This window comes from Mobula birostris, chromosome 11 (assembly GCF_030028105.1).
Source record: "Mobula birostris isolate sMobBir1 chromosome 11, sMobBir1.hap1, whole genome shotgun sequence".
Lineage (NCBI taxonomy): Eukaryota > Metazoa > Chordata > Chondrichthyes > Myliobatiformes > Myliobatidae > Mobula > Mobula birostris.
Genome location: NC_092380.1, coordinates 72,374,615 through 72,399,760, shown reverse-complemented (window position 1 = coordinate 72,399,760; position 25,146 = coordinate 72,374,615). Strand labels below are relative to the sequence as shown.

At 37.5% G+C, this 25,146-nt stretch overlaps 1 protein-coding gene across 22 annotated transcripts in view; it reads right to left on the bottom strand.

Moving 5' to 3' along the window:
* The window catches only part of sox6 (SRY-box transcription factor 6), a 618,625-nt gene that overhangs the window by 4,622 nt on the left and 588,857 nt on the right, over window positions 1-25,146 (bottom strand). For 16 of the 22 annotated variants that reach the window (XM_072272504.1, XM_072272513.1, XM_072272514.1 and 13 more), the window contains 3 exons: window positions 24,744-24,839; window positions 20,679-20,787; window positions 7,211-7,444 (listed from right to left, as the gene is read on the bottom strand). In XM_072272504.1, the coding sequence (XP_072128605.1) occupies window positions 7,211-7,444; window positions 20,679-20,787; window positions 24,744-24,839 (439 nt within the window). The remainder of the gene's footprint in view (window positions 1-7,210; window positions 7,445-20,678; window positions 20,788-24,743; window positions 24,840-25,146) is intronic. The other 6 variants (XM_072272521.1, XM_072272522.1, XM_072272523.1 and 3 more) reach the window with 4 other exon arrangements.

Here is a 25,146-nt window from a genome sequence, read left to right as displayed (position 1 = left end):
AACTGTGCTTCTCAACTAATTTTTACAATATGCCACTTATCTAATTGTTTTTCTGGTTTATTATAAACAACATTACCAATTAACTTTATTTTTATTCTTAGTAATAACTTTTTACTTTGGGCTTTAAATTATTTATTTATTTGTGAAAAGCTAATTTTGAAAATAAAGGTTTAATGCATTTATAATAGCATGCTTGCACGCACAGGAAAAAAGTAAGACACAACCTTAGGAAATAAGTGGCTACTGTATGTTTCATTTTATCACTAAAGTATTCCTTTTAAAGGAGACTGCCAAGTGAAAAATGTTGAAAGCATTAATTCAAGGATGTAAAGGCTTAACCCTACTATACACTAACAATTCTCCTGGGGACAGCTTGCAGAGCACAGTAGCCAGCAAGAGAGAAAAATATACAAAAAAGTTATGTGGAATTTTCTTGCAATTTTAACTCAGCAATTCTATGCTCTTGAACTTGATGTTGTGGCATAGTTTACCCTACAATGTCTACACTTTTTCATGGATCCTTTCCAATCATTACCAGGTTTTATTATTGTAGCCATTAACTACATCTACAATTGTGAATACTGTACATAAACAGGACTTCCGAGTACTACATATCTCATTTAATCTAATCAACTTAAAACGGAGACTAGTTTCAGAGAGAGATGCAATGCAACAAATCTTGTGTTTGCTGTATATTGCTGCAAAATCCTAAGCAATAATGTAGTTAGCGTGATTATAAAGATACTGATTGTAATTAAGAACAGTTGGTGCTTTGTAATAGGGTTTTAGTCAAAAATTGCTAAAGTGAATCATGATGTTGCCTTGCAATATGCACAGCAGTTTCGAATGAACAGAATGTTGCCACAGTGGAATTACATTTTATGAGCAACAAGCATTATCGATAAATATAGTATGTATGGAACATGGCCCCGTGTAGCGAAAGTGTAGCATGCAGAATCTCCTGCTTTTGCTTGAAGACAGATGTAAAGGTATTGAATGAAGGGACATTAATTTCAAACAGATTTTTTTTCACTCTGGAGGAAATGGAACATCAACAAATAATTTAACAAGAAACAGATTTTGTGGAACAATTGTTGTGGTCAGACTATTTTCATTTAATTTATGCCTTCATTTATTACTTTTTTTCATTTATTCATTTAGAATCAGCTCCATACGGAAGGACCATAGACTTTTGTATCTATTAATTATGATTACTATGCTTTGGGACCTGTTATGATAGCACACTGCTTCCATGTTCCGCTCTCTGTATACAGGCTCTAGCATACAGAAAGTTGGTTAAAAGTGGTTTCAGTCTGGTGACATTTCAATAAAGCATCCTTTTAAAACTCAGCTCTCAGAGAAGCAGAAACTGTTGAGCTACTACTCTGGTACATCTATGTACCTATTCCTTCCCAAGGTTCACAGACATGTGCTTGCACACCTGTATTAATTTCACACCCTTAGCCTAAAGTCTTCACATCAGCTGATAACAAACCACTGGGTGAGAGGCAATGAAGGGGGTAAATGAGGAAGCACTTAATTAATGCAGCAAATAGAACTCTCAATCTACAGGAGTGACTGAAGTGACAACAATCAATGGTTTAATGATAAAACAGTATCGTCACTGGAAAGAAAAGAACTTGATGACAGAACAGAGGAAGAAGCTACCAGATTGATTTATAGAGAGCTGGCATTGCCACAATGGACAGACTGACTTCTATATTTCAATGACACTGTGGCTCCGTGGCTCCTTTCTTTATTGTGACCTTCGGTTCTGTGCCATTCTTTATTTTCTTCTTTGCACGATCATGATGTAAAAGTGAAAACTGATTATGATGTCCCTTCTGAGTAACAGACGCAAAACGCTGGTGGAACTCAGCAGGCCAGGCAGCATCTATGGAAAAGAGTACAGTTGACGTTTTGGGCCAAAATATCGACTGCTCTCTTTTCCACAGATGCTGCCAGCCCTGCTGAGTTCCTCCAGCATTTTGTGTGTGTTGCTTGGATTTCCAACATCTGCAGATTTTGTCTTGTTTATGATGTCTCTTCTGTCTTTTACTCTAAGAGCTTTGAAGTATATCTACTGGCCCTGTGGTTTGCACTTGGAACATTGCTCCGTGATCAACAATGGATTACAACACATATATTGGTAAATTAGGGGAAAAGGGCAAGATTTTATTTTCTATCCAGCTATCTTAGAAATGTTTTCATTTCCTCTTCCACTCTCGAGTTGTATAGCTGGGAGTGACTGTAAATAACTTTTTAACTCACTTGCTGAAGAAGGGCTCAGCCCCAAACTTTGAATGTTTATTCATTCCCATAGATGCTGCCTGACCTGCTGAATTCCTCCAGCATTTTGTGCTTGGTGCTCTTGATTTACAGCATCTGCAGGATCTCCTGTGTTTTTACCTCACCTTGCCATTCTCCAGATTGCACTTTACCTATCTACATATGCTTTATGTTACGTCGAAGCAGCAGCTTTGAAGCAGGCAAGGGACATTGCTGCACCATAAGAACCTTTGCAATAGTCGCTTCATGTGCTCTGAGGCTGGTGTCAGACATGTTTCCTGTGAAACAGGCTTTTTTACAATGTATGTTCTACCTGACAGCACACCAGAAAAGATCCACTTTCCGTGCTTTGAATTTCCTTTTCCTTTTCCAATGAAACATCTCAGTAGTGTAGTTGTTTCCTAACTTTCCAGCTCAGGTACAATGCCCAGGGCTGTATGTCAGTCACAGCTGCCTGACACATCTGGATTGCACATTTATTTGCTTTTTTAGCATTTAGGTGGGTTAGTGGATGACTTTTTTCAAGGTAGGGAGACTGCTACCCAGTCAATGACTCATCCTGCAGCCTCTAACCGCCATGAATATAAATGAAAAGGCAGACTTACTGCAAATCAGATTTCAAAGTACTTAGGAACTTTAACTGTCTTGTTGGTGATACTATCAAGTACTATTTTATTATCCTGAGATCATCTTTAATTCAACATTTGAAATGTTGTCCAATATTTTAAAAAAATAAATGATAGGAAAATGATTTATTTGTAGAATGTTGGTACGATGTGGTAATTAAGCAGGAAAACCCAATCCCCAGCAAAAAGCTTGAGATTCATTGCCACCCAGTACAAATTCAAAAGCCCAGCATTTGGAAAGATTTCAACATTTGAGATACATGAAGCAGAAACAGCTTTCCATTTGGATGACTGGGCATTTAATTGCAGGGAAAAGGCACATAGGCTAGTGCACACTATCACTTGAACTATAATATATATGCCATGGCCCTACGGTCACAGAGGTGTGAGCATATGCTGCTAAAGTGTGCAATATTTTTATTAATTGTTTGCAACCAAGTGGAACTCTCATCAGAAGTTAGTACCACTGAGGTTTCAGAAAAGGAAGGCTCAGCAAACCATTTTGACACGACTTTTGAAGGCAATCTCTGAAGCAGCAAAGACTATGAGCTCCAGTACATTCAACAGAAAACTCGATTATTCATTCTTTAAACAATTGAAATGGTGATTTGGAAACAAATCTACTTCATAGTATAAAAAACTGTTCATTTTCACTTGATGCTATACTGTATTGCTTCTCCTGTTAAAAGGGATTTTTTGCACTGGATGTCACACAACCTACAAACACATCAGTAACTTTAGAACTACCTTCCTATTGCATTGGGTTCTAAGAATTGCACACAGTTAGTATTGCTATGAAGTGTTACAGTATGTTTCGACTGAGGAAACTATGAACTGTGAATAAAAGTTACAAGTAGCATTTCTTTATCCAATATTCCATTGATTTAACTCCTCTTCCTAAACAAATCCCCAAAAAACAATGAACTATATGCATACATTGTAAATTCAGACATCAGGTTGGGCTTTTAAATGCTTTGTAAATGATATTTTGCTTTTGAATTTTGAATTAGGATTTTTAAACTTACTCAGTCAGGAATGTGGAACAATTAGAGATAAAGGAAAGTGACTTCACTGGTGATCAGAGTGCTTAATTGTTACTTTCTTTGCAGTTTAACAATTAATTTTCAGCTTATATTTTAAGAAGTTCTTATATGCATATGACAGCTTAATATCCCTCTAGTGGCTATACAAAATATAATTCTGGAAACTTCTTTGTTCTGCGTTATTTGAATAAATGCATTCTCATTGGTTAATTTGGTACTGCAGTATTGAATAATTCCTTTCTCATTGGTTGACTCTTATCTACAATTTTGAATGGAATTTTCCTATCTATAAGTATAAAATAGCTAACCACAAAGCAGTGCCATCTTAATCTTAGCATTCACTTCAATTAGTAGCCTTCTATCACTGTTCAACTTTCCATTGTTCAATCAAAGCTTAATAAAAGGATGACAAAGCAACAAGTTTTTCCTCACTTCTGAAAGAACCAGAATCCAGCATTGGGAATGACCAGGAATTTATTTAGATGATTATTATCTTAAAAGTTTCAAGGAGTTTTGGCGATCTCAAACTTTGTCAAAACATTATTTAAGATACAAATTTTGTGAAGAAGCCTCTGCTAAAAAGTTAAAATAGAGAACTATGTGGATGGAGCTAGCATTTGAATATTTTAGTAAATTTTTATAAAATAAGATTTTATCACAATATTTAAATGTGCTAATTTTATAGTTTTAATACATCACTCTAATTAAATGTTCTGGAATGCCTGCATTATTCACTTCAACAGAAATATTCAATATTAATTCCAGAACTGCAGAGACAGCAATTAATATGAGTATCCATGTTCCAACATTCCACACCATCATTTCAAAGCATAAATCCATCATTTAGTAGAAGAGTGTGAAGTATTCATTTTTTCAGCCAGCCATATCTCAGCAATCTGCATGTAAGAGCAATTTACTATGGGTATGTTTCCCTACTTTGTGCTATGGTTATTTTATTAATAAATTTGAAAATTAAAATATTAAAAGACACAGCTGAAATGATAAATTTCCAATTGAATGAAATCGACATTCTTTTCAAATAATTATTGCACATATGAAATAAATCCAAAATATATCAAATTTTCAGAGGGACTTGAATATTTAAAAACATATTCATTAAGTAAGTCACTTTTAACTATCAGTGAGTCAGCACAGTTAATGTTTTTAGTTTAAAAATGTGTAAAAGAGATAAATACGTAATTTATTTCTTTAAAGAAGAAAACAATGTATTTATTTTGTTTAACGATTTCATGAATCCCATTCACTACCAGTTGAGGTTCAGGTCTGGTAAAGGTGATGGTCAATCTGCATTTAATTAAATTATATCAATGATGCACAAATAGCAATCATGACCTTTCTATGAGGGGTAACTCACTTCATTACAGAGCATGCTAAATAGCTGAATGAGAGAAAAACACAAACTGTACGTTCAATTATTAAAAGAAAAATTATAAATTCAGAACCGGTGGTGTCCATCTGCAACCTGGCAAACAAATGCATCTGCTTCTCAATACTACCTGACCCTTTGAACAGTGTTTATATTCCCCTCACTGATAATAAACAGCTGATCTGGCAGTGGCCGCATAGGGAATTTGTTTTTTTGAAATCACAGGCAATACTACCAGCTTTGTCAGTCGGATAGACACAATATTGCGCTAACGTCCAGCTCACGCTCCCCACAGTGATGCCCTTCCGCTTCAGCTGGTATCCATCTCAGCTATTCACAACACTTGTTTTCACAACAAAAATATTTCAAATGCAAACCTTCTTGTCGGAGACAGGATAATCCAACTGTCTGGAGATGTGATTGCTTTCTATGATCACCATTCATTTCTATTAAAAGTGCTTTAGACAGTGTGAATAACTTTGTTTCTGAATCTACATACCATTCAGAATAACAGTTTCTTTAATGTCCACTCATTAAACCAAACAATACTCTCACCCAAGATTTCACCTAACCATCTTGTCATCAGATGAATGTTTTTGTCAGTGACTGGACAAGGAGTACAGGCTGATCCAGTGGGGAACATATGGTTTTGTAAAATGCAGCCTTTTCAATTGTACCAACATATATCAAACTCCAAAATTACAAAAAAAATCCTCCAGCACTTATTAGTTAATTAAAGAGCTTATGAACAAAGGACAGAAATCAATGTGCAGGAATCAGTTGATATTTAACTCCAATGTTGATTTACAATAAGATTCACACTGCTGGGAATTGGTTCATGTGGGGGGGGGGGTTAGTTTGTGTACGGGCACTGGGGAAACATCAACTCCAAATAAGACTATGGTAATCAACACTGGTACCGTGTAAAAGAAGATCTGAAGCAAATGTGTTTCAATTTGTCAGCAACGTTCTTCACTCCCACAACATAACACAAATTACATCAATTAGCCTATGAGGACATTTTCACCTATTGGCTCTGTTAGCATACACCACAGCAAGTGCAAAAATGCCAGTGCAAATAGTTAACAAAAACCTATATGATATTCTGTTTGTCTTTATTATTTTGCATTTATAGATTATTGTTAATCTTTACATATTGAGTGAACAAAGTTCTTCCTGATATCAATTCTAAACCAATTTGTCATTATTTTCCATTTATTTCTTAGGATCCTTCTATTTTTGACTCACTTCACTGAAACAAGATGGTTAATGCATACTAAGCAATATTTTGTTCAAATGAATGGCATTTCCTTTCTACATCTCTTTAATCTATAAAGATCATTTTCTTTTCATCCTGTCTCATTTGCATTAAGTCCATTGCTTTTTTTTCTGCTGAATTACCTGACTCAGAAAAAATAATTAAGTAAAACTTTGAGAAGAACTGGATAATTTCAGCATTTTACACTTTGAGGGATTCAATGGGTTTTATAGATAGATGATGGAACTCTTGCAGAAGTCCAATCCTGCACTACCTGCATAAGACTATACAGACACTCTGGGAATAATGGCATGAATTTCACTGGAAGGGTACCATGTTTGCTTAGTTGGATAGAATAATTGCACTTATTCTTGAGATGTGCAACAAAATGCTAAATAGCTATACATAAAGGTAAGTTTTCTACATTCCTGGATAAAGTTTCTTGGAGTTCCATATTGGGATTCTCACACAGATTTTACTCCACATATTGATGCTTTGGGCTTGTGTCAAAATATTTTGAATTTATATAGATGGGCAGTATGTAGTCAAAGCCAGAAAATAAATGGTATCAAAATTATTGTGTAAAAACCTTCCACCAACCACTCACCCAAAATTTTGCTGATGTTTGAATTGTGCATATCCGGAAATGCTTGCAGTATCTTCCTGCGCTCATCCTTTGCCCACACCATAAAAGCGTTCATTGGTCGTTTGATATGCGGCTCGTTGTTGCTGCGACCCCTGGTTTCTCTGTAGACCCGTGCCTCCGTCACTGTAGTGCTTCCTGTTGGCCAACAATAATACTGCTGTAGTTTAGCTGGAGACCCATTCATTGCCTTACTCCCTGAAACACCGGAGCAGGAAGAAAAGAGAGCAACACAGTACATTAATTTCATTTAGCATGCACCAAGCATACAGGATAAATTGATTTCACTTTGCATGGACTCAGAAAGCCGTGTTTATTGTGCAGTGAAATCTAGTGTAGCATTCAGCTGACAGTATCCATCAACACAGGGCAATCTGCTGACTGCTGGGCCAGATGAAGGCATCCATTACCCCAGCAGTGAAATGCTAGTTCAAACATGACAGCTAGTGTCTGTTCCTCAGGAACAGTTTAGAAATTTATGATGTCCCCAGTGCTATTGCTTTCTGATTGACACTCTTTTAACAGAATAAATATTCTAGTGTGCATACATAAATGCGCAAACTTTAGTCTTCCATTTCATAATATGTTGAACCATCAGGATCTCGCCACCTTTAGGTAGTTAAGTACATTGTTCCGTGTGTGGTGGGGCCCTTGGAAACTGAACATTTAGATCAGTTTTGGCACCAGTATATTGTTCAGTGTGTCAGGACTGAGTATTACTGACTGACAGTTTGATGAGCTAGAGCAAGCTGCAAGTTCAGGTTCAGCTCGATGTTAAATTGCTGCATTCTTGACACTAATTCAAAAGGCTCTCTAATCTAATGAAGTTGCTCCTTCAGGTTTGTAAGCCTAACTATGTTTCACAAGCAAATATTGCAATGCCAGGACAGCTGCTTTCAGCTAAGCTGGAATGAACATTTTTAATACTTTTCATTATGCACAGAAGTCAATAAATCCTGTCTCAGTGTTAAATAACCATTCTTGCTCTATCTGTCCAGTCATGTCACAGCATCTCTCTCTACAGAAAGCTGACATGGGTGGGGGGAAGGGGATTGGAAGTGGTGAAGAGTTTGGGGTTTTCTTTTTTCATTATGATACTCGATATGTGACATGTTTGTAAGTGTTTATCATTGATGAGGAAAAAGGGATTTGCTGTAATGTTCCTATGTAACCTGACATATCAACAATTACTGACTTAGAATAACAATGGCTTCTACATTCTAGTTCTAAATCCACAAGTTTTAATTGCAATGATGCAAATGTGTAATTATAATCCATTATTCATTACTAGATACAAGAGATCAACTGAGGTCAAAGTAAAAACAGGGAGCATGGAGAACCAAAGGCATACTAAATTCTGAAAACATCTGCGACTAAATGCTGCAGTAAAGAAATAATGTAAGCATCACACACAAAACACTGAAGGAACTCAGCATGCCAGGCAGCATCTATGGAAAGGAGTGCAGTCAACATTTTGGGGCAAGAACCTTCAGCAGGCCAGGCCTGCTGAGTTCCTCCAGCATTTTGTGTGTGTTGTTTGGATTTCCAGCATCTGCAGATTTTCTCTTCTGTAAAGAAATAATGTTATGATTTTGAGATCTTTTCCTAGACCTTTATCTGTCGGCAAAGCTTATCAGAAAGATAAGGAACATGTTCGCCACCATTTACCACCCAATGATTTTAGCAGACAGAGTCATGTGGAGCATGTGTTCTAGGTCTTAACCTGTTCTCTCAGTGAACAAGGCACCATCATGGAAGCATATACTCAAAAAAAAAATTCTCTGAACTGCAGTTCAAGGCTATTACAAATACAATTTAAGGCATTGCATTTCATACATATAATTATAATGTCTGCCCATTGTTTCTATTTTACTTTGAATGTTAGTACTGATGATAATGATGACGTGGGAGGATATAGTACCAATTGCTGTGTATTGGAATGTTTAAAATTTATTCATTCATAGGATATGGTCAACATTTATTTATTTTCTATCTATAATTGCCCCTAAGCCGAGGAGACCTTTGAGTCTCAATCATCTTGGTGTGTCTGGAGTCACATATAGGTCAGACTGTGAGAAAGATCTTGTTCACTGAAGGATATTGGGCTATATATGTATGTATACATTTGAGATCACGCCATTTCTAAGACTAGTAATTCTTTTTAAGGTCCAGGTTTATTTTCTGAGCTCCAATGGCAAGGTGAGAATTCATAATCACATTTGCTGGATCAGTGGCTCGAATTTTGACTCTTGGCCAGATAAGTAATCTCAATGGTTAAGGAATGAATTGAGCTCCAACAGTTCAATGTGTCAGAGGATTCTTTGTTTCTAACTGCATGCACTGTAATCCTCCTAATTCTGTCACAAACCACAAACTCTATAACCGCACCCTCCCCCACCGCCAAGCATTACACTGGACAACCAGCCTCTGCGATTCACTGATTCACAGATTACAAACCACTAATCAGTTGTCCTCCTGATGGCCTTTACGGAATTGTGCAGAAAGCTGGAGAAACAGTATCAATGAAACATTGGCCATTTCTTTGAATGTTTGCTGATCTGCTGCCTAAATAAAATCAAATGACCAAAGAGATGCAGAGAAAATTTAAAGCCAGGAGAAACAAAAATAAAGCGTTGGACTTATATTATGCTGTTCAGAACCTCAGGAAGTTCCAAAGCACTTAACTAATGAAGTGCTTTAATGGATAGATATTGTGGTAATTTTCCCACTACAAGCTCCCACAACCAGCAACATGATATTGACCAGATAACTTGGATGATTAAAGATATCTTCCATGTAAATACCAAAGTGTAGAGAAATAATCATTGGCCAAGACAAGAGATAACTTCTCTGTCCATCAGCAAAGTTAAATTAGTATATCTAAACTATACCCTTACTGCTTAGTCACGCTTACCCTTTATGTAAATAAAGAAGAGTGTACCAGGCCTTCTCCGGTCAAAATCCCGGAGATGATTTTATTCATCATATACAGCAGGAAAGCACTTGATCCTTTTTCACCTAAGGCCAACTATAACACCCTGAGAATCACAGAATAGTTACTGGAAAGCAGCAGGCCATTTAGCCCATTAATTCCACCTAAAAGTAATAAACGTAATCCCACTCTCCCTACCTCTCCTCTTGGCCTTATAAATCCTTCCTTTCATATACTTATCAGAGTCCCTTTTGAACTTAACAATTGAAACTGCCTCTACTATTTCCCCTTGTACAGCTTTTCAGATCCTAACCATCTGACATGCAAAAATGTATTCCTGGTAACACTTCTGGTTATTTTGCCAATCATTTTCAGTCTACATCGCTGGTTCTGATTCATCCCGTCCAATATATATGTAAACTTTCTGATGACAAACACTTTCATTAGATCTCTTCACATCCTCAGCTTCTTCAGTTTATCCACATACCTGATGACCCTCATCTCGGGAATCATTTTGATAAATCTCTCTTCTACACCCACTTTAAAGTTTTTTGTGTGGATTTGCTAAGGTGTAGTGCCCAGAACTGGACATAATATGGTAAGATATGGAAGGCTGAACATCTGATCTTCCAGAATTTTGCAGTGACCAGAGAAACCTAACGACGATGCCTCCCATATTACTAAGGATATCCCGCCCTGAAACAATTGTCTTTGGTGGAAGCTACGCTGACCACAGATTCTTGTCAAAGAAGGGAAATTTCTTTAACAGTTTTCTTAATCTGTCTGTCCTGGTAAAATTCAAATTCACAGTAACAGGATCAATGTTTGAGAAGCCGGCTGGTGGCGCAGTGAGATCAGTGCCGGACTCTGGAGCGAAGGTTCCCGAATTTGAATCCAGGCCAGGCCACCCCCAAGCATGCTTTCCATCCGTGCGGGGTTGAGTGTCGAGCTAGCCACTCGGACTCATAAAAAATACAAGGGTCGAGTCAGAAACATTCATATCGTGACCCAGTTAATCCTGGCACCACATGCCAGACAAGAATGGCTGAATGTCTGGTACGACATGCTAAAAAAAAGTTTGAGAAAAATAAGAAACATGCAAATAACATAAATGAAATCAAATGAACTAACTTGCAATTTTTCTTTGGCAGCAGGAAGGCAAAAATACCGGGGTCTCCAGATGGAGACTTCATAACACATGGATAGGGCCGTGTTAGTGCTAGGGGGAGTGGGAAGGGGGGTTTGCCATAGGCAGTGGCAGCATCCATGACAAGTCACAGACTTAGGCATTTGTGACTTGAAGTTAGCAGCGCACAGATGATTTGGACTGTACTTGTCGCCTCTGGTAATGTGATTTTTAATACATTGAAACATATGTGTGGCAAGGGGATTGAGGTGGGAATATATATAAAACACTACAAAAATTTCCCAGAGCAGAACTTTAATCCTCCGCAAATCACTCTTTCAGTGCGTTGTATGCTTTGTTTAATAGAGGGTTGTAAATCATAACCTTTTCATCCAATTTCGGTTGGTAAGTCACTTTGCGTACTAACGACATGCAATATAGACTGGAAAATGATACTACCTTATGTTGAAATGAAACAGGAAATGCCCAATGGGCAGAAATTTAGGAAATATGCTGAAAATACAATTTTTTCTGTATAGTCCAACATAAAGAAGAGCAAATACATACAAAGGCAATAGGTTTTAAGGTGTTTATCATCCACCTTTATGGACTTATCTATAGAGGAAAGAATTCTCACTAGTGCACCATTTCAGATCATACGCTTTCAAATAATAGCTAACATTCAAACTGCTCATGACCATTGCAGACAAAACACCATGATCAACAGATATTTAAAGATAGCTTGGCAATGCGTCCTTTTAGATTTCACTACAAGTAAATTTGAATGTAAATGGAAAATTCTATTGTAGGAGTTTAGATATATTGTCCTTGATTAAATAAGCAGTAGAAAGGTATTTGAAGTTGGGTTTACACCCTCCTGCAGTGTGTACTGACATGTCTATATTATCTACAGTCACATGCGTGCCTGTGATATCTAAAACTATTCAATCACTTTGTAATTGCCAGACTCCAGTCGTTCTAACAATGTTTAACCTCTTGAGTGCTGTGTCCATGACTGTAGTAAATTACTTTCAGCAAACCATTCAAGATGAATAATGTAGGGGAAAGTAAGTGTAGAGAAATGTGAAACTGTTTCCACAGTACTGTTAGAATGGTCAAGAATAACAGATACACGCATTCAACTGACTTGGATTACATGGAAAATGCCAAAACTCACAAAGAATTGGAATCTTGCTGTGCTATAGTAGGAACTACAGCAATCACAAGCTGCATGAAATTCCTTTCAGTTCTATTTCAACAATAAAACATTTTAATAGTGGCCAGGGTTTCATCCAAACGGGTCTAAACACAATGCTTTTATAAAGAGTGGTTAAAGTTGGGCGGAAAACACTCATGCAGATTTAACAATTACAACCACAGAACATTGCTGTCCACTTTCAAAATCAAGTTTTATCACTTAAACCCAAATGCTGAAACGAGATGACAATCTTTTAAAAAGTCATAAAGAAGTATCCATCACTGCTACAAGGCTAAAAATAATTTTCTGCTAGTGTTTGATTTGAACTTTGCCAAGTTGATGAAAAATATCAGAATTTCTAAAGGAAGCTTAAAAATTGTGATGATGCCGACTATGTATCTATTGAGAAATAACGCCCAATAAATAAAAAGCTATTGCTCAAGTTACATTGCGTAAGGAAAGCCATTCTATGTATCAGAATCAGAATCAGGTTTATACCTACTGATGTTTGTCATGAAATACGTAGCTTAAAACAAATCTTTTTGATAACTGTTTGTGCTATACTTATTTGACTGAACATAAATGAGATTATAGGAAATTTGCTTTATATTTTCATAGGATGTATGTGAGTGAAGGGTCCATTGATAGGCACAAATCGGTCAAAATTTAAGGTTAGGTATTGGAAATTTTCAATTCAAGCCTATATGTAAATAAGGATACTTGATAGGCATATTATCCATTTGGTAAGTCTTGCAAGCAGAACACATTTTAGAACTTGATTTACAACATGTGTTTACTGTACATTGTTTTATTTTGAATAGCTCTTCTCTTGGATCACAAATATAAATGTCCTTAAAAGTACAGTTCCTAATCACACCTGTCTAAAGCAGGCCCACACTTGAAGTGAGATATGCAGCTAAACGCCAGAACTCTTCACTTGATCTTTGACTATGCCTTTGTGCCACAGCAGACAAGCTGTCACAAAGGAATTCACTATATGAAATGGGCTCCTGAAAAGAATTAACGCTCACACAAACATTGTCTGTTCAGCTTCAGGAAACAATGTAATGAGAGAAGAGGGAAATTTAAAGAACATAAACAAACATACTTTCAAGAGAATGTTTTAATCTAAGTTTTGGAATACTAGTGACCTTTTCTCATTGCTGTGGTTATGCTGCAGATATTTTTCACACTGAAATGCACGTTAAAGTAGAACAAGCCAATAACACAGAATTATATTGCATTATTCTCTGTCAGGAGAAAGCATGAGAAAACTTCCATGTAAATGTACAGTAGAACTAAGCTCAAAACTTCAAATTAATGTTGAAAATTCTAAAAAGACATATGGTTCTTTTCTAATGTTAGAGATTTTAAAGGGCATTTTAACTCCTGTTTTGGAATTCAATTAAAAATTTCAGGAAAAGTACAACCAGAGCCACATAACAACATGAAATCTCTTTGAGAAAGTCATGGGCAATCCAAGATGCTGATCAAGAACTGTAACAGATGTGAAGGCATCTTCAATATGCACTATATTGATGGAGTATTGTTCCCCCCGCCCCCACCAGGATCCATGTTGCTCCAAGAATCAAAGAAACTAGAACCCCATCTCTAGCAAAGAAGCCTGCTTGCTTGACTATCTTCCATCATTAATTCCACCCTCTCCACTGTTGTTGCACTGTGTACCACTTACAACATGTGGAGAACGAGTCAAGGTTACTTCGAAAGCAACTCTCAAATCCATAAGGAAACACAAGGGACTGCAGATGCTGGAACAAACAGATCTACTGGAGGCACTCAGTTTGTTGAGCGGCATCTGGTCAGGACAGTCCTGATGCAGGATTTTAGCTTGAAACATTAACACTTCCTTTCTGCTAAAGTTGGTGCTCGGCTTGCTGAGTTCCTCCTTCAGACTGCTTGTTGTCTTCAAACCAACAATCTTCATTGAAGGAGAAGAATTGGTACAACACCATACTACGTATCTCCAGATTCCCCCTGAAGTTACACACCATCCTAATGTGCGAACATATGAATCATTACTGGGCCAAAAACCATGAACCTAACAGTGGGTATATTCATCAAACAGGATACATCAGTTAAGAAGGTGGTTCCTAAGACAGAAGAATATAAGAAGGAAATGCAGGGAGAGGCCATGCAATCCTTTCAGCACACTCTTTCAATCAATAAGATCCACTTTTTAGCCTCAATATCATGGTGTCTGATTCTCATAATCCTCAGTTGCTTGTATTCCAAAAGTCTATCAGAGCACTGAATATATATGTGGGTGGAGAAGTCCAAAGGTTCAAGAATCTCTGGAAGAAGAAATTCCTCCTCACCTCAGTCTTAAGATCCAAACATTTAAGTGAGACTGTGCCCAATTAGCTTCAGATTCTTCTATAGAGAGAAATATGCCCAGAGCACCTCCCCTGACAAAGCCCTTCAGTCAAATACTTCAACGTGGTCACTTTATTCTCCAGAGCTAAAGAGTATAGCCAAAGCCTGCTTCATCTTTCCTCAAGATATCAATCTAGTGAACCTTCGATGCTTATAGGTGCATATCTCTCTTAAAGAAGAGGGCTAAAACTGCCCATATTACTACAAGGGTGATCTCACCAATTCCCTGTTGAGTCATAGTAACAAGTCTTCACTACACCCCACTAGCAATGAATGCCAACCCTCTTTTTCCCTTTTGAGTTTCTTGCTCTAAGTCCAAAAATACCTTCTCAAGAGTAATTGGGATGAGGACATAAATGTCATCCATAGCCACATAGAATCGACAACTCACAAATTAAAAAAAGGTGAAAGAGCATTCATTTTCTTGGTTTCCATTTAACAGTGTACATTCTCCTTTTCAAACTATGCAAGGCTTTATGAGGCAGCTCGGTGCTAGTTAATTCATGAGCAGTTTTCTGATCTGACACCTAATTCTTCTCCATCTACTTCAGTATTGAAAGTTTGCTGTATAAGAAAATCACAGCACAGTTTCTTTCTCCTCCTAAGTATGATTCACTTTGAACAATATGTTGTGAACATTTGATTTGTAACCCTCTCAAATTATAGCTGTTGGGTCCAGTAAAAGTAATAGTATTCCTTTTAAGTGACAATATATCATTTACAATGTATCAGTGTAATTTGCCTTGGAGCCAAAGACCAACTGATGTTATTTATTTACATTCTGTATTAAGGATATATTTTTCAAAAGCTTTTAGATTGTAGTCTTCAACAAAATCCACAGAAATGCGCTTAATCAGCTTTTAAATTGAAACATAATATTGCATTTGGAGGTGACAAAAACGTAGTAATTGGAAATTAAAATATTGATTAATTAACGGTGGATTTTTCAAAACAGTTTGCATGCATTTGAAAGGTAGCTAACTGTTCCTTACACAATTAACTTGGGATCTTTGTGTAATAGTAATTGATAATTTGGTTCTATTTTGACATTCACTGTTTTCAAGGGTCACTTCCTTACGTCAAAAGCATATTAAAATTGTCAAATTGAAAGCTCAGCTATTAAATTAACCATCCAAAGTCAAACTGACCCATAAACAGTCAGGTTCCTTGTCTGATCCTTGATTCATACTAAGTTACTTTGTCTCCACCCGGGTGGTACCAAATCATCATAACTGGGATGGAGAAGGAAACAAAATCAGTCAGAGTTCCTTGTCTTAATTGTTGCCCAGTGACCCCTAAACAAAAGTGTGCGTGCTTGTGGAAAAATTACAGGCTGAGCACTGAACCAGGGCTGGATGCAATGGCGGTCATAATTGAATACTTTGCCACCATTCATTAGCCAGACTCACTGGGAAGATACACCATCTGAGGTTGGCTGACAGCTGTAAATGCCATGTGAGCCAGGACCTTCAGGACAGGCATACAGGGGAGTAGCTCTGTCGAGCAAAGGAACAATTATGCTGTTGTAACAAAGCACTTTATCCATGCTGTTTGGCTGGCCAAGAAAGGGACAACACATTGTTTTCAAATAACAAGATTCTCATTGAACTAAGTAAATTAGTATTCCCTCATTGTAGCATTAAGATGAAAAGGGAAACCTTTTGGTTTCACAAGTTTGTATTCTAAAGTGGAATCAATAGCTATGATCATTGAGAATGTTAAAGATTATCCTCTGTATGAATTCTTAGACCGGAGGAAACTTGAACCATCAATTGAAAACTGGGGGATAAAATAGACTTATTATTGCCAAGTCCATATGGAGTCAATTCATCGTAATGGATAATCAGCCCCTTTCAAAATTTGTCTAATACTGTTGAAAACCACGTTTGGATTAGTCTATTTCATGCTTAGATTTCTTGTGTTCCCATCCCCTCCCCTCCTGACAGTGTAAGCTAAAGCAAACACGCGACCCAAGCAACACAGGACCTGCTAACCTACCACATGGAAGAAAACAAAAGACCTCACTGAAGCTTTTGTGGTATCTGCTAATGTTTTACATCTGAGCAGTTAAAAAATAGTCCTAATGGTTGTGGGATGAATTGATGCATGGGACATATGGTTGACTGAAAATGAAGGAAAATGTTACTCTTCTATTCTGACCACAGTCCCTCTGTGTGATAACATTTCCAAAATTTCACCTACACGCTATCTAAAGTTTAAATTCTTCTCCAGAAATATTTATCCTTGTTCCCGGTGTAACTTTCAACATTTACTGTTTCTTGTCTTTTTTTCTAAACTACCATGGCAACTGTTACAAATATTTATGCATGATAAATATTGGCACGGGAGGAATTGTTTCTCTTTGCAGTTACAGATGAGAAACACAAAAGTAGATGCAGCTTTTGTCATGCAAGCTCTCCCCACAGTTTACACCTAAATGTTGCAAGAAGAAAATAGATTATATTACAGTTTGAGTTTGCCCTGAATGTGTAGCATATTTTTACTCAGCTGTCTAACCAATATGTACAGTAATTTGATAAAATAGTAACAAGAGTTTTGAACATTTAAGACAATGATAATTGTACGCAGTTCAAAAATAAGGATTCTCTGCAAAATGTATAAAGTTCAAAAACATCTATCAAATTCATGCTCTGGTAATAATTTTGATCAATAGTGTGGACACACTGTATTAGATTCAACAGAAATGAAAATCAGGAGAGAAGCTAAATGGGTGGTTTGGTGACAGCACTATTTTCCGCTGAGACTGAGTGAGAGAGACAAAGATATGCACAAGGCATAAGAAATAAGTCTCAAGAAAGACATACCTGAAGACACATTCACATGAGAGTCACAGGCTAGACAGAGGGTTGCGAACATGTGTAAACATTGAGAAAGCATATGCATAAGCACAAAGAGGGATCTGAAAATGCAACAAATTCTACCTACAGGTACATAAGAAGGTCCAGAGGAGCAAAAACTTTGAAAACACAGAAGCAAATATTGTCTTTCCAACACAGACCTGCTAACAATGGTGGTCTCAACTTTTGAGAGAAGGGGTGGGTTGGACTGGCGATTGTGGTATAAAGAACATGAGGGAGTAATGAAGGTATCCACCTAAGGAGATGGCTTACACCAACACTCCTACAAAAAGAAACACTACCACCAGAGGCAGAGGCTAATAATTCTCTGGTCTCACATGGACCGAGCACATCCAAGGCTAGTGGTGTGGTTTCATGTTCACTCTTCTATACCAATAAGAAGGTTGGGCTGCCAAAATATAGTGTTTTACTTTTTAAAATTCTCTACAAGTGTTTGTTTTTTTACACCAATGAAAGGAGAATCAGAAAGACAATATCTGGTTCTGTGCCTCGAAATAACCTTAAGGCTGCAAATATACTTTTTCTTCAGGATACTGGACCTGAGGTACCTTATGATGAGAACAGGTTATTTAAGTAAGACAGTGATGAAGAGGATAAATATTTTGCAGCACTCCTGAATGGACTAATCCACTGGTTTAATGGGACAGAAAAACTGTCACTATAGCTGGGTGGAGTACTTGCATTGCAGTCAGCTGAAGAACTTAACATAGCTCCTGGGTTCAACTGTTGAGTTTCACGCTAACTTTAAGAAAGTATTGCAAACTCCCCAACTAGATTATCTCTTTTCCACTCTCAACCTCCACCCCATTGCCTTTACATTCAACAAGGTGTCACAACACAAAACAGACAGGGAACTAGTCAATGACTGAAACACCAGTCAGGGTAAATATGGAGCAGCCATTGATTAGTTAGAAAAGAAATAGCTTACGCAGATGCATTGTTTCTACTGAATTACTTTAATAACATCTTTTATTATCATCTAGTGTCATAGAGTCAAAAAGAACAGGAAGCGGCCTATGACCTAATGAGTTCATGCTGATAATCAAGCCCTCATTTATATGAAACCCACACTATTTCACTTCATTCTCTCCATTTTCCCTTTAACTCCCCCCCCCACCCCAGATTCTACCACCATCCATTTACACATTATGGGGTTTTTATATCGGTCAACTGACCAACATATTACATATCTTTAGGATTTACACAGAAGAAACATGCAAACTCCACACAGACAGCACCAGAGCTCTGGAATGAGCTCAGCTTGCTGGAGCTGTGGGATGGCTGCTCCGCCAGCTGTGCCACTGAGCCACTACCAGAATCTTTTTATTGGAAAGCTGCAGGGGATTCAGGAGGCTCTCGTGAAACCTAAGGAAACAGGGTGAAAACAATGTGGGAAATCAGTGTCTGATCATTTGTGACATCCATCATCCTGACAGTGTTTTCCCTGAATGATTTACTAACTCAGTAATTTCCAAGACTTGAACCTCCAACGGTGCGGCATGCCAAACAGTACTTACTCCTGCTGTATCAGTCAGACCCTCATGGTCAAAGATGTGTTGGCATGCAAGAGACACTGCTTCTTGTTGCTGCCCATTTGGAATTGTGCTGGGGTCTAGTGGTACCAGTAGATTCTTTTGAACTTATTGATAAGACATTTATCCATTTGTAATTATCATGTTCCACAGCTGAGCTCCAGAATCAAATTGCTTATTAGTAGGAAAAGTGCAAGAAATTTAATTTTTGCCATTTTAACCATTCGCCATCTCAGATGCCATAATTAAATTAAAGCCTTGTCTTCTAAATATAGAATGAATTATAATTGTGCGCATAGTCCAAGAATCCTTCCCCCTAGACCAGGGGTTTCCTACTTGGGGTCCATGGACCCCTTGCTTAATGGTACTGGTCAACGGCATAAAAATGATTAGGAACCCCTGCTCTATATCTACTCTATTTCAGGATTACAATTGGCAATATCGAGTATTCTGTCCATAAATCAAGGAAATGATGCTATAATTGGCATGTTATTGCAAATTTCTCTTGGGAAATGTATGCAGAATTGGAAAGGTTTGAGAAGAATATAAAACTTGATGCATTTTTATTCCAGGGATCCAAATATTCTTCTTCACTTGCACCTTAGGATCATTTCAGAATGTATGGGGAATTTTAAAGGATATTTTAAATTCCATGTTGTTGTCTAGTGGATAAATCCAGTAAGATTTATCCACTGCACAAGAAATACATTACTCCCACAAGGGTTTAGGAGTGTTAACATTGTCTTTGCCATAAAATCACTCTGTCAAATTCCCAATATATAACTTCCACAGAACTCTGATACATTAATCTTCACTAGCATTTTAACATCTAGAAAGGAATTCCTGTAAACTGCTGCAGACGTACAGAGTTTAGCATCCCATGAACCAGAATATGTAGGCAAATGGATCATTTAGGAATATAAAGACATTATTTGGGTCAGAATCCAGATTCACTTGGATTCTTTTTGGAGTTAAAGTGAAAAGTAATAAAAGCATCTTCTGCCTGCCTATACTTGACTCCAAGATCACTCAAGTGCTTTGGAAATGTCTTGAGGAGTATAATTCAAGTTTCTTATATTAGATCAGATGGTACACATGTGATTTCACATAGGCACATCTAGAAGTATACCAAATGAATTACACTTATTTATTTTGCATATTCAAACCTGAATTACACTGTGATTGTTGATCATAACAATTTTCAAAAATGTTTTTGATGAAGCAATGAATGAACTTCTAATTGCAATAAGCTGTTGATAATTTTCGTGACAAAATACAAGAGTGAGGACAAAAAGTCTATCTAAAATTTACTTTATTTGACTACTCACTGAATAACAAAGATTTTGTTGTGTCTTAGGGTCACCCACTCACCTTCTGCATCTTCTGGCCTGGTAAGGTCAATGACCCCTGGACCAGCCTTCACATCTTCACCTGATTTTCCTGTCAGCTGCTGTGCAAGATTCTCAAAGGGCACCCGCTCCTGTACAAAAAGAACCAATAGCTTTGTTAGATTGTTTGTGTGTCAATCCTGGTAGAGATAAATGCTGCTGGATCTACACCCAGTGTTCAGTCTAATACATATTCTTCTTGTATTCTCAATCATATGAATTGGTGTTTTACTTCTGCGTTATTCTCTAAACTCAAATGAGATAATGTAATAGCTTGTAGTATTTCAGGACAGGGAAAACCTGTTGATGTGGTTTCCATAAGCATGAAACAATATTAAATGTCAGATCTGCTTACATTTAAGGCAATAAAATAACAGCTCGGGGAGCTGAGGATGTAGTGACAGATTTTCTCCAGAATGAGTTATGCACTGCACAAAGTTCTAAGTTCAAACTTAGTTTATTATCAAAGTGTATACTGTAGCCAGCATGACACTATATACAACTCTGAGATTCATTTTCTTGTGGGCATACTCAGTAAATCCAAGAAACATAACAGTATCAATGAAAGACCCCACCTAACAGGATGGATAGACAATGTGAAAAAGACAACAAAGTGTGCAAATACAAAAAGAAAGAAATAATAATAAGAAGATATAAATATCGAGAGCATGAGATGAAGAGCCCGTGAACATGAGTCCATAGGTTTTGAGAACGGTTCAATGATGGGGTGAGTGAAGTTGAGTGAAGAGCCTGATGGTTGAGGGGTAATAACTGTTCTTGAACCTGGTGGTGCGGGTCCAGAGGCTCCTGTATCTTCTTCCTGATGGCAGCAGTGAGAAGAGTGCATGGCCTGTGTGGTGGGGGTATAGGCAAAAGCATTGCCTGTCATTCAAACTGTTCCTATTGTTGTTCATACAAAGCTTCATTCACAAGAACATAGAGTTGGATAAGGTGAACTGGACTGTCTGGATTGCCTTATATAGATCTAACACAGACTCACTGGAGCAAATGGTTCCTTCTACGGTGTGTGATTACCGTATATAATTCTAAACTGTGATATGGCTTGAGACTGGGCTCAGGAGGTGTTACCAATATGCGGTGTAACTGTCTACAACTGGCTCTCCGACTAAAGAAACTTAAGTTTTGCAGCCTGGATGTAAATTGATTGGCCTGGCTGTGACCAAGCCCTCACTGGCAAAGTATTCAGACAAACTGAGTTTCCAACTATTTCTATACTACACAGGAGGACTGTTTAACACAATCTGTATAAAGTGCCTTAACTTACCTATGCTTCAAAAATTAAAGCACTCTCAGAAACATAAGTTTAAACGGGTTTGCTTCAGACAGGATTACTTGAAGTGTAAAGCAATGGTTATTTTTAATTTTTCCTTTTTTTTTGAATATCTGTTCATTCATGCTTTGCTGTAGAAGAGCTTATTTTCTAGTTTCATAAAGTAGTGTTTATGGTCTCTCACTATCAGAGAATCCAAGTAATGGATGAGTACTATATTGTTGATGCCTTTCCATTAAGAGACTAAACAAAGAGAGTCTTAATTAGTTCACTAGTAAACATTACACAAATTAAATAATGTATATTTCCATCCTTTCTGCCTTGACCACAATAAACCCTAAATCATTTTAACTTGGCAAAAAAAAAACAAGAGTACATCACATAATGCAGCATCATATCAAAATATTGCTACTTCCCATGCATTTTTGACCAATTTAATGTTTAATTTAGTAAGTCCAAGCAAACATTAATGCTTTACCTCGTATTCAATGCAGCTAAAGTTGACGTAAAACAATTTCCAAGCACGCTTTTTTATTGTTGCAAGGACAAAGGAAGAAAATACCTCTTCCACAGTGAGAAGGCACTATCCCGTTAGAATAAAACAAATCAATTTAACATCATTCCCATATACCCAGTGCAGAGAAACTTCTTTCAATTTCTCACTGCTTCTGAAATACATTTTAAATAATTTCATCAATACCAAACAGATTCTGACCATCCAGGCTTTTGAATGCCACACTGCTCTGATCGAGTTCACACTGCTCCCCTACCTCCATAATCAATGGTATTCTTTTGGAAGTGCACGACAAATAGGTCTATTTCAACAAGTGATTTCTCTCTTTCAGTTGCACATGTTACATTTATATTTCAAAGCTCCTGCATCAGTTAAGAACCAAGCAATGGGTCATCAATTTTCCTTGACCATTGTGGGAAAACCAACCTCTTCTTGCATCCCATTGATTTGCACCCTATCAAGTGGCAGACAATGGCCCAAGTGAAAACAGACAAGGCAAAATTTGGCAAAGAAACTCTTCTATGCTGGCATTAGAACAGACCATGATTATTCAATACTTCTCCTTTGGACCTTTCACAGGAACACCAGTCTGGATTAAGGATTGCAAGGGAGCGTTATGGTGGAGAGAAGGGGAGGGTGAGTAGGAGGAAAGAAGTAGATTGGATGCACGAGGATCAGCTCAGAGAACTGGAGGCTGGCATGAATACAGATGTAGTAGGAATAGGAATAGGTTAGTTGGCCTATTGTGCCTGCTCTACCTTCCAATAAAACCAAAACTGAACTCTTGCCTTAGCATTACCTTCTAGTACTAGTCCCATATCACTGGGTTCTCTTAAAACTTAAAAATTACCTGCATCGTGATTGTCATGATGGGAGGGATGACCGTCTTTGCATTGTGATGGCAAAGAGCTAACTGTACCAGACTACCAATCTTGAGATGGGCACTCGTTAAATATTTCAGAAGCAGGTCTGACATTTGTAGTAAGACACACAAAATGCTGGAGGAACACAGCAGGGCAGACACCATCTAGGAAAAGTGTACAAGCTCGGCGGTAGGACTGGGTTCTTTTCCTGGCCTGCTGAGTTCCTCCAGCATTTTCTGTGTGTTGTTTGGATTTCCAGCATCTGCAGGTTTTCTCTTGTTTCTGACGTTTGTAATGACAGCTTTTTTTTTCTGTAAGAGTGGCCTGTACTTCTGCGTATGGCCTCTGCTACACAGCTCCAGCAACTAATACTGACCTCCAGTGCTATTAGTGTGGAGTTTATACATTCCTCCTATAATCTCAAAGGGTTTTCCTCAAGAGTCTTGGTTGCCTCCCACCTCCCAAAGTGACTGTGGTTAGTGAGTATAAATGTCTACAGTACGTCACCTTTAGTATGTGTGGGTGGGACAAAATCAGGATAGCATTGATGGGCATGTAAGTGAAAACAGGTCACTGGGAATAAGTAGATGAGTGGGATTGTTCTGAGGGCCAAGTGTAGATTCAATGGGCCAAATGATCTCTTCTATATAATAATAATATATGAGAAATATTTGACATGTACTGTGTGATTTTGGATGCCACTACACATCTGTGTACTTTAAGGCACCTGAGCGCCATCTACACAGAAGATCCCGAACAAATTCACAGGCTTTGTAATGGTTATCACAATTACGCAATTAAATCCGGCAGCTGGATATCCGTTTGCAGTATTGCTCTGCATGCACAATTATTTCTAATCTAATATCTTATTTGTTCATTGTGTCCCTGTTTATTCTTTAATAAGCAACGTATAATGTCACAAGACTTAAAAACTAAGTTACGCAAACACGAAGAATTCTGCAGATGCTGGAAATTCAACCAACACACATCAAAGTTGCTGGTGAATGCAGCAGGTCAGGCAGCATCTCTAGGAATGGGTACAGTCGACGTTTCAGGCTGAGACCCTTCGTCAGGACTAACTGAAGAAAGAGCTAGTAAGAGATTCACCAGCAACTTTGACGTGTGTTGCTTAAAAACTAAGTAATGCTTTACTTAAACCCACTGTGTGCTCTGAAGGATATCCAACCAATTAAATGAATTTCCAAGCAGATTTTCAGTTTGACAAATGGCCAAGGGTTAAAGCAGTGAATTATTTGGTACACATATGATTTTCATTTTGTAATACTCACATCTTAACAGGTGCATAACTTACTGAGAGCACACATAAAGCTCACTGCAGCATTACATTTATTTAAAAACAAAACATAGTTTTGTACTTACAATAATAGGATAGCTTGAAACTGCTTGAAGACTGCATGCTACATTGTACTTCACTGGTCTAGAACAGTATGTCACACTGCCTGGCATGTCATTGATCTAGAAATGCATGTTACATTGCATGGTGTCAGATTGATCTAGAACAGTAGGTTGTACAAAATGGCATTAATTAATCTAGAAGCATATGCAATGGTGCAGGGTCACACTGATTTAAAAGAACGTGTGTCCCATGGACTTACAAGTCTATATTTTATTATCAGATGAACTGATATGATAACATACAGTGCATTCCATTGTTTCTCATTTCAATCTTTGGTCTGCAGGCTGCACCAGACTGGAGGGTGTCTCAATTATCTGTTTTGTTGCACAGTAAAGTAATGCTATAAATATACTATGCATGGTATTA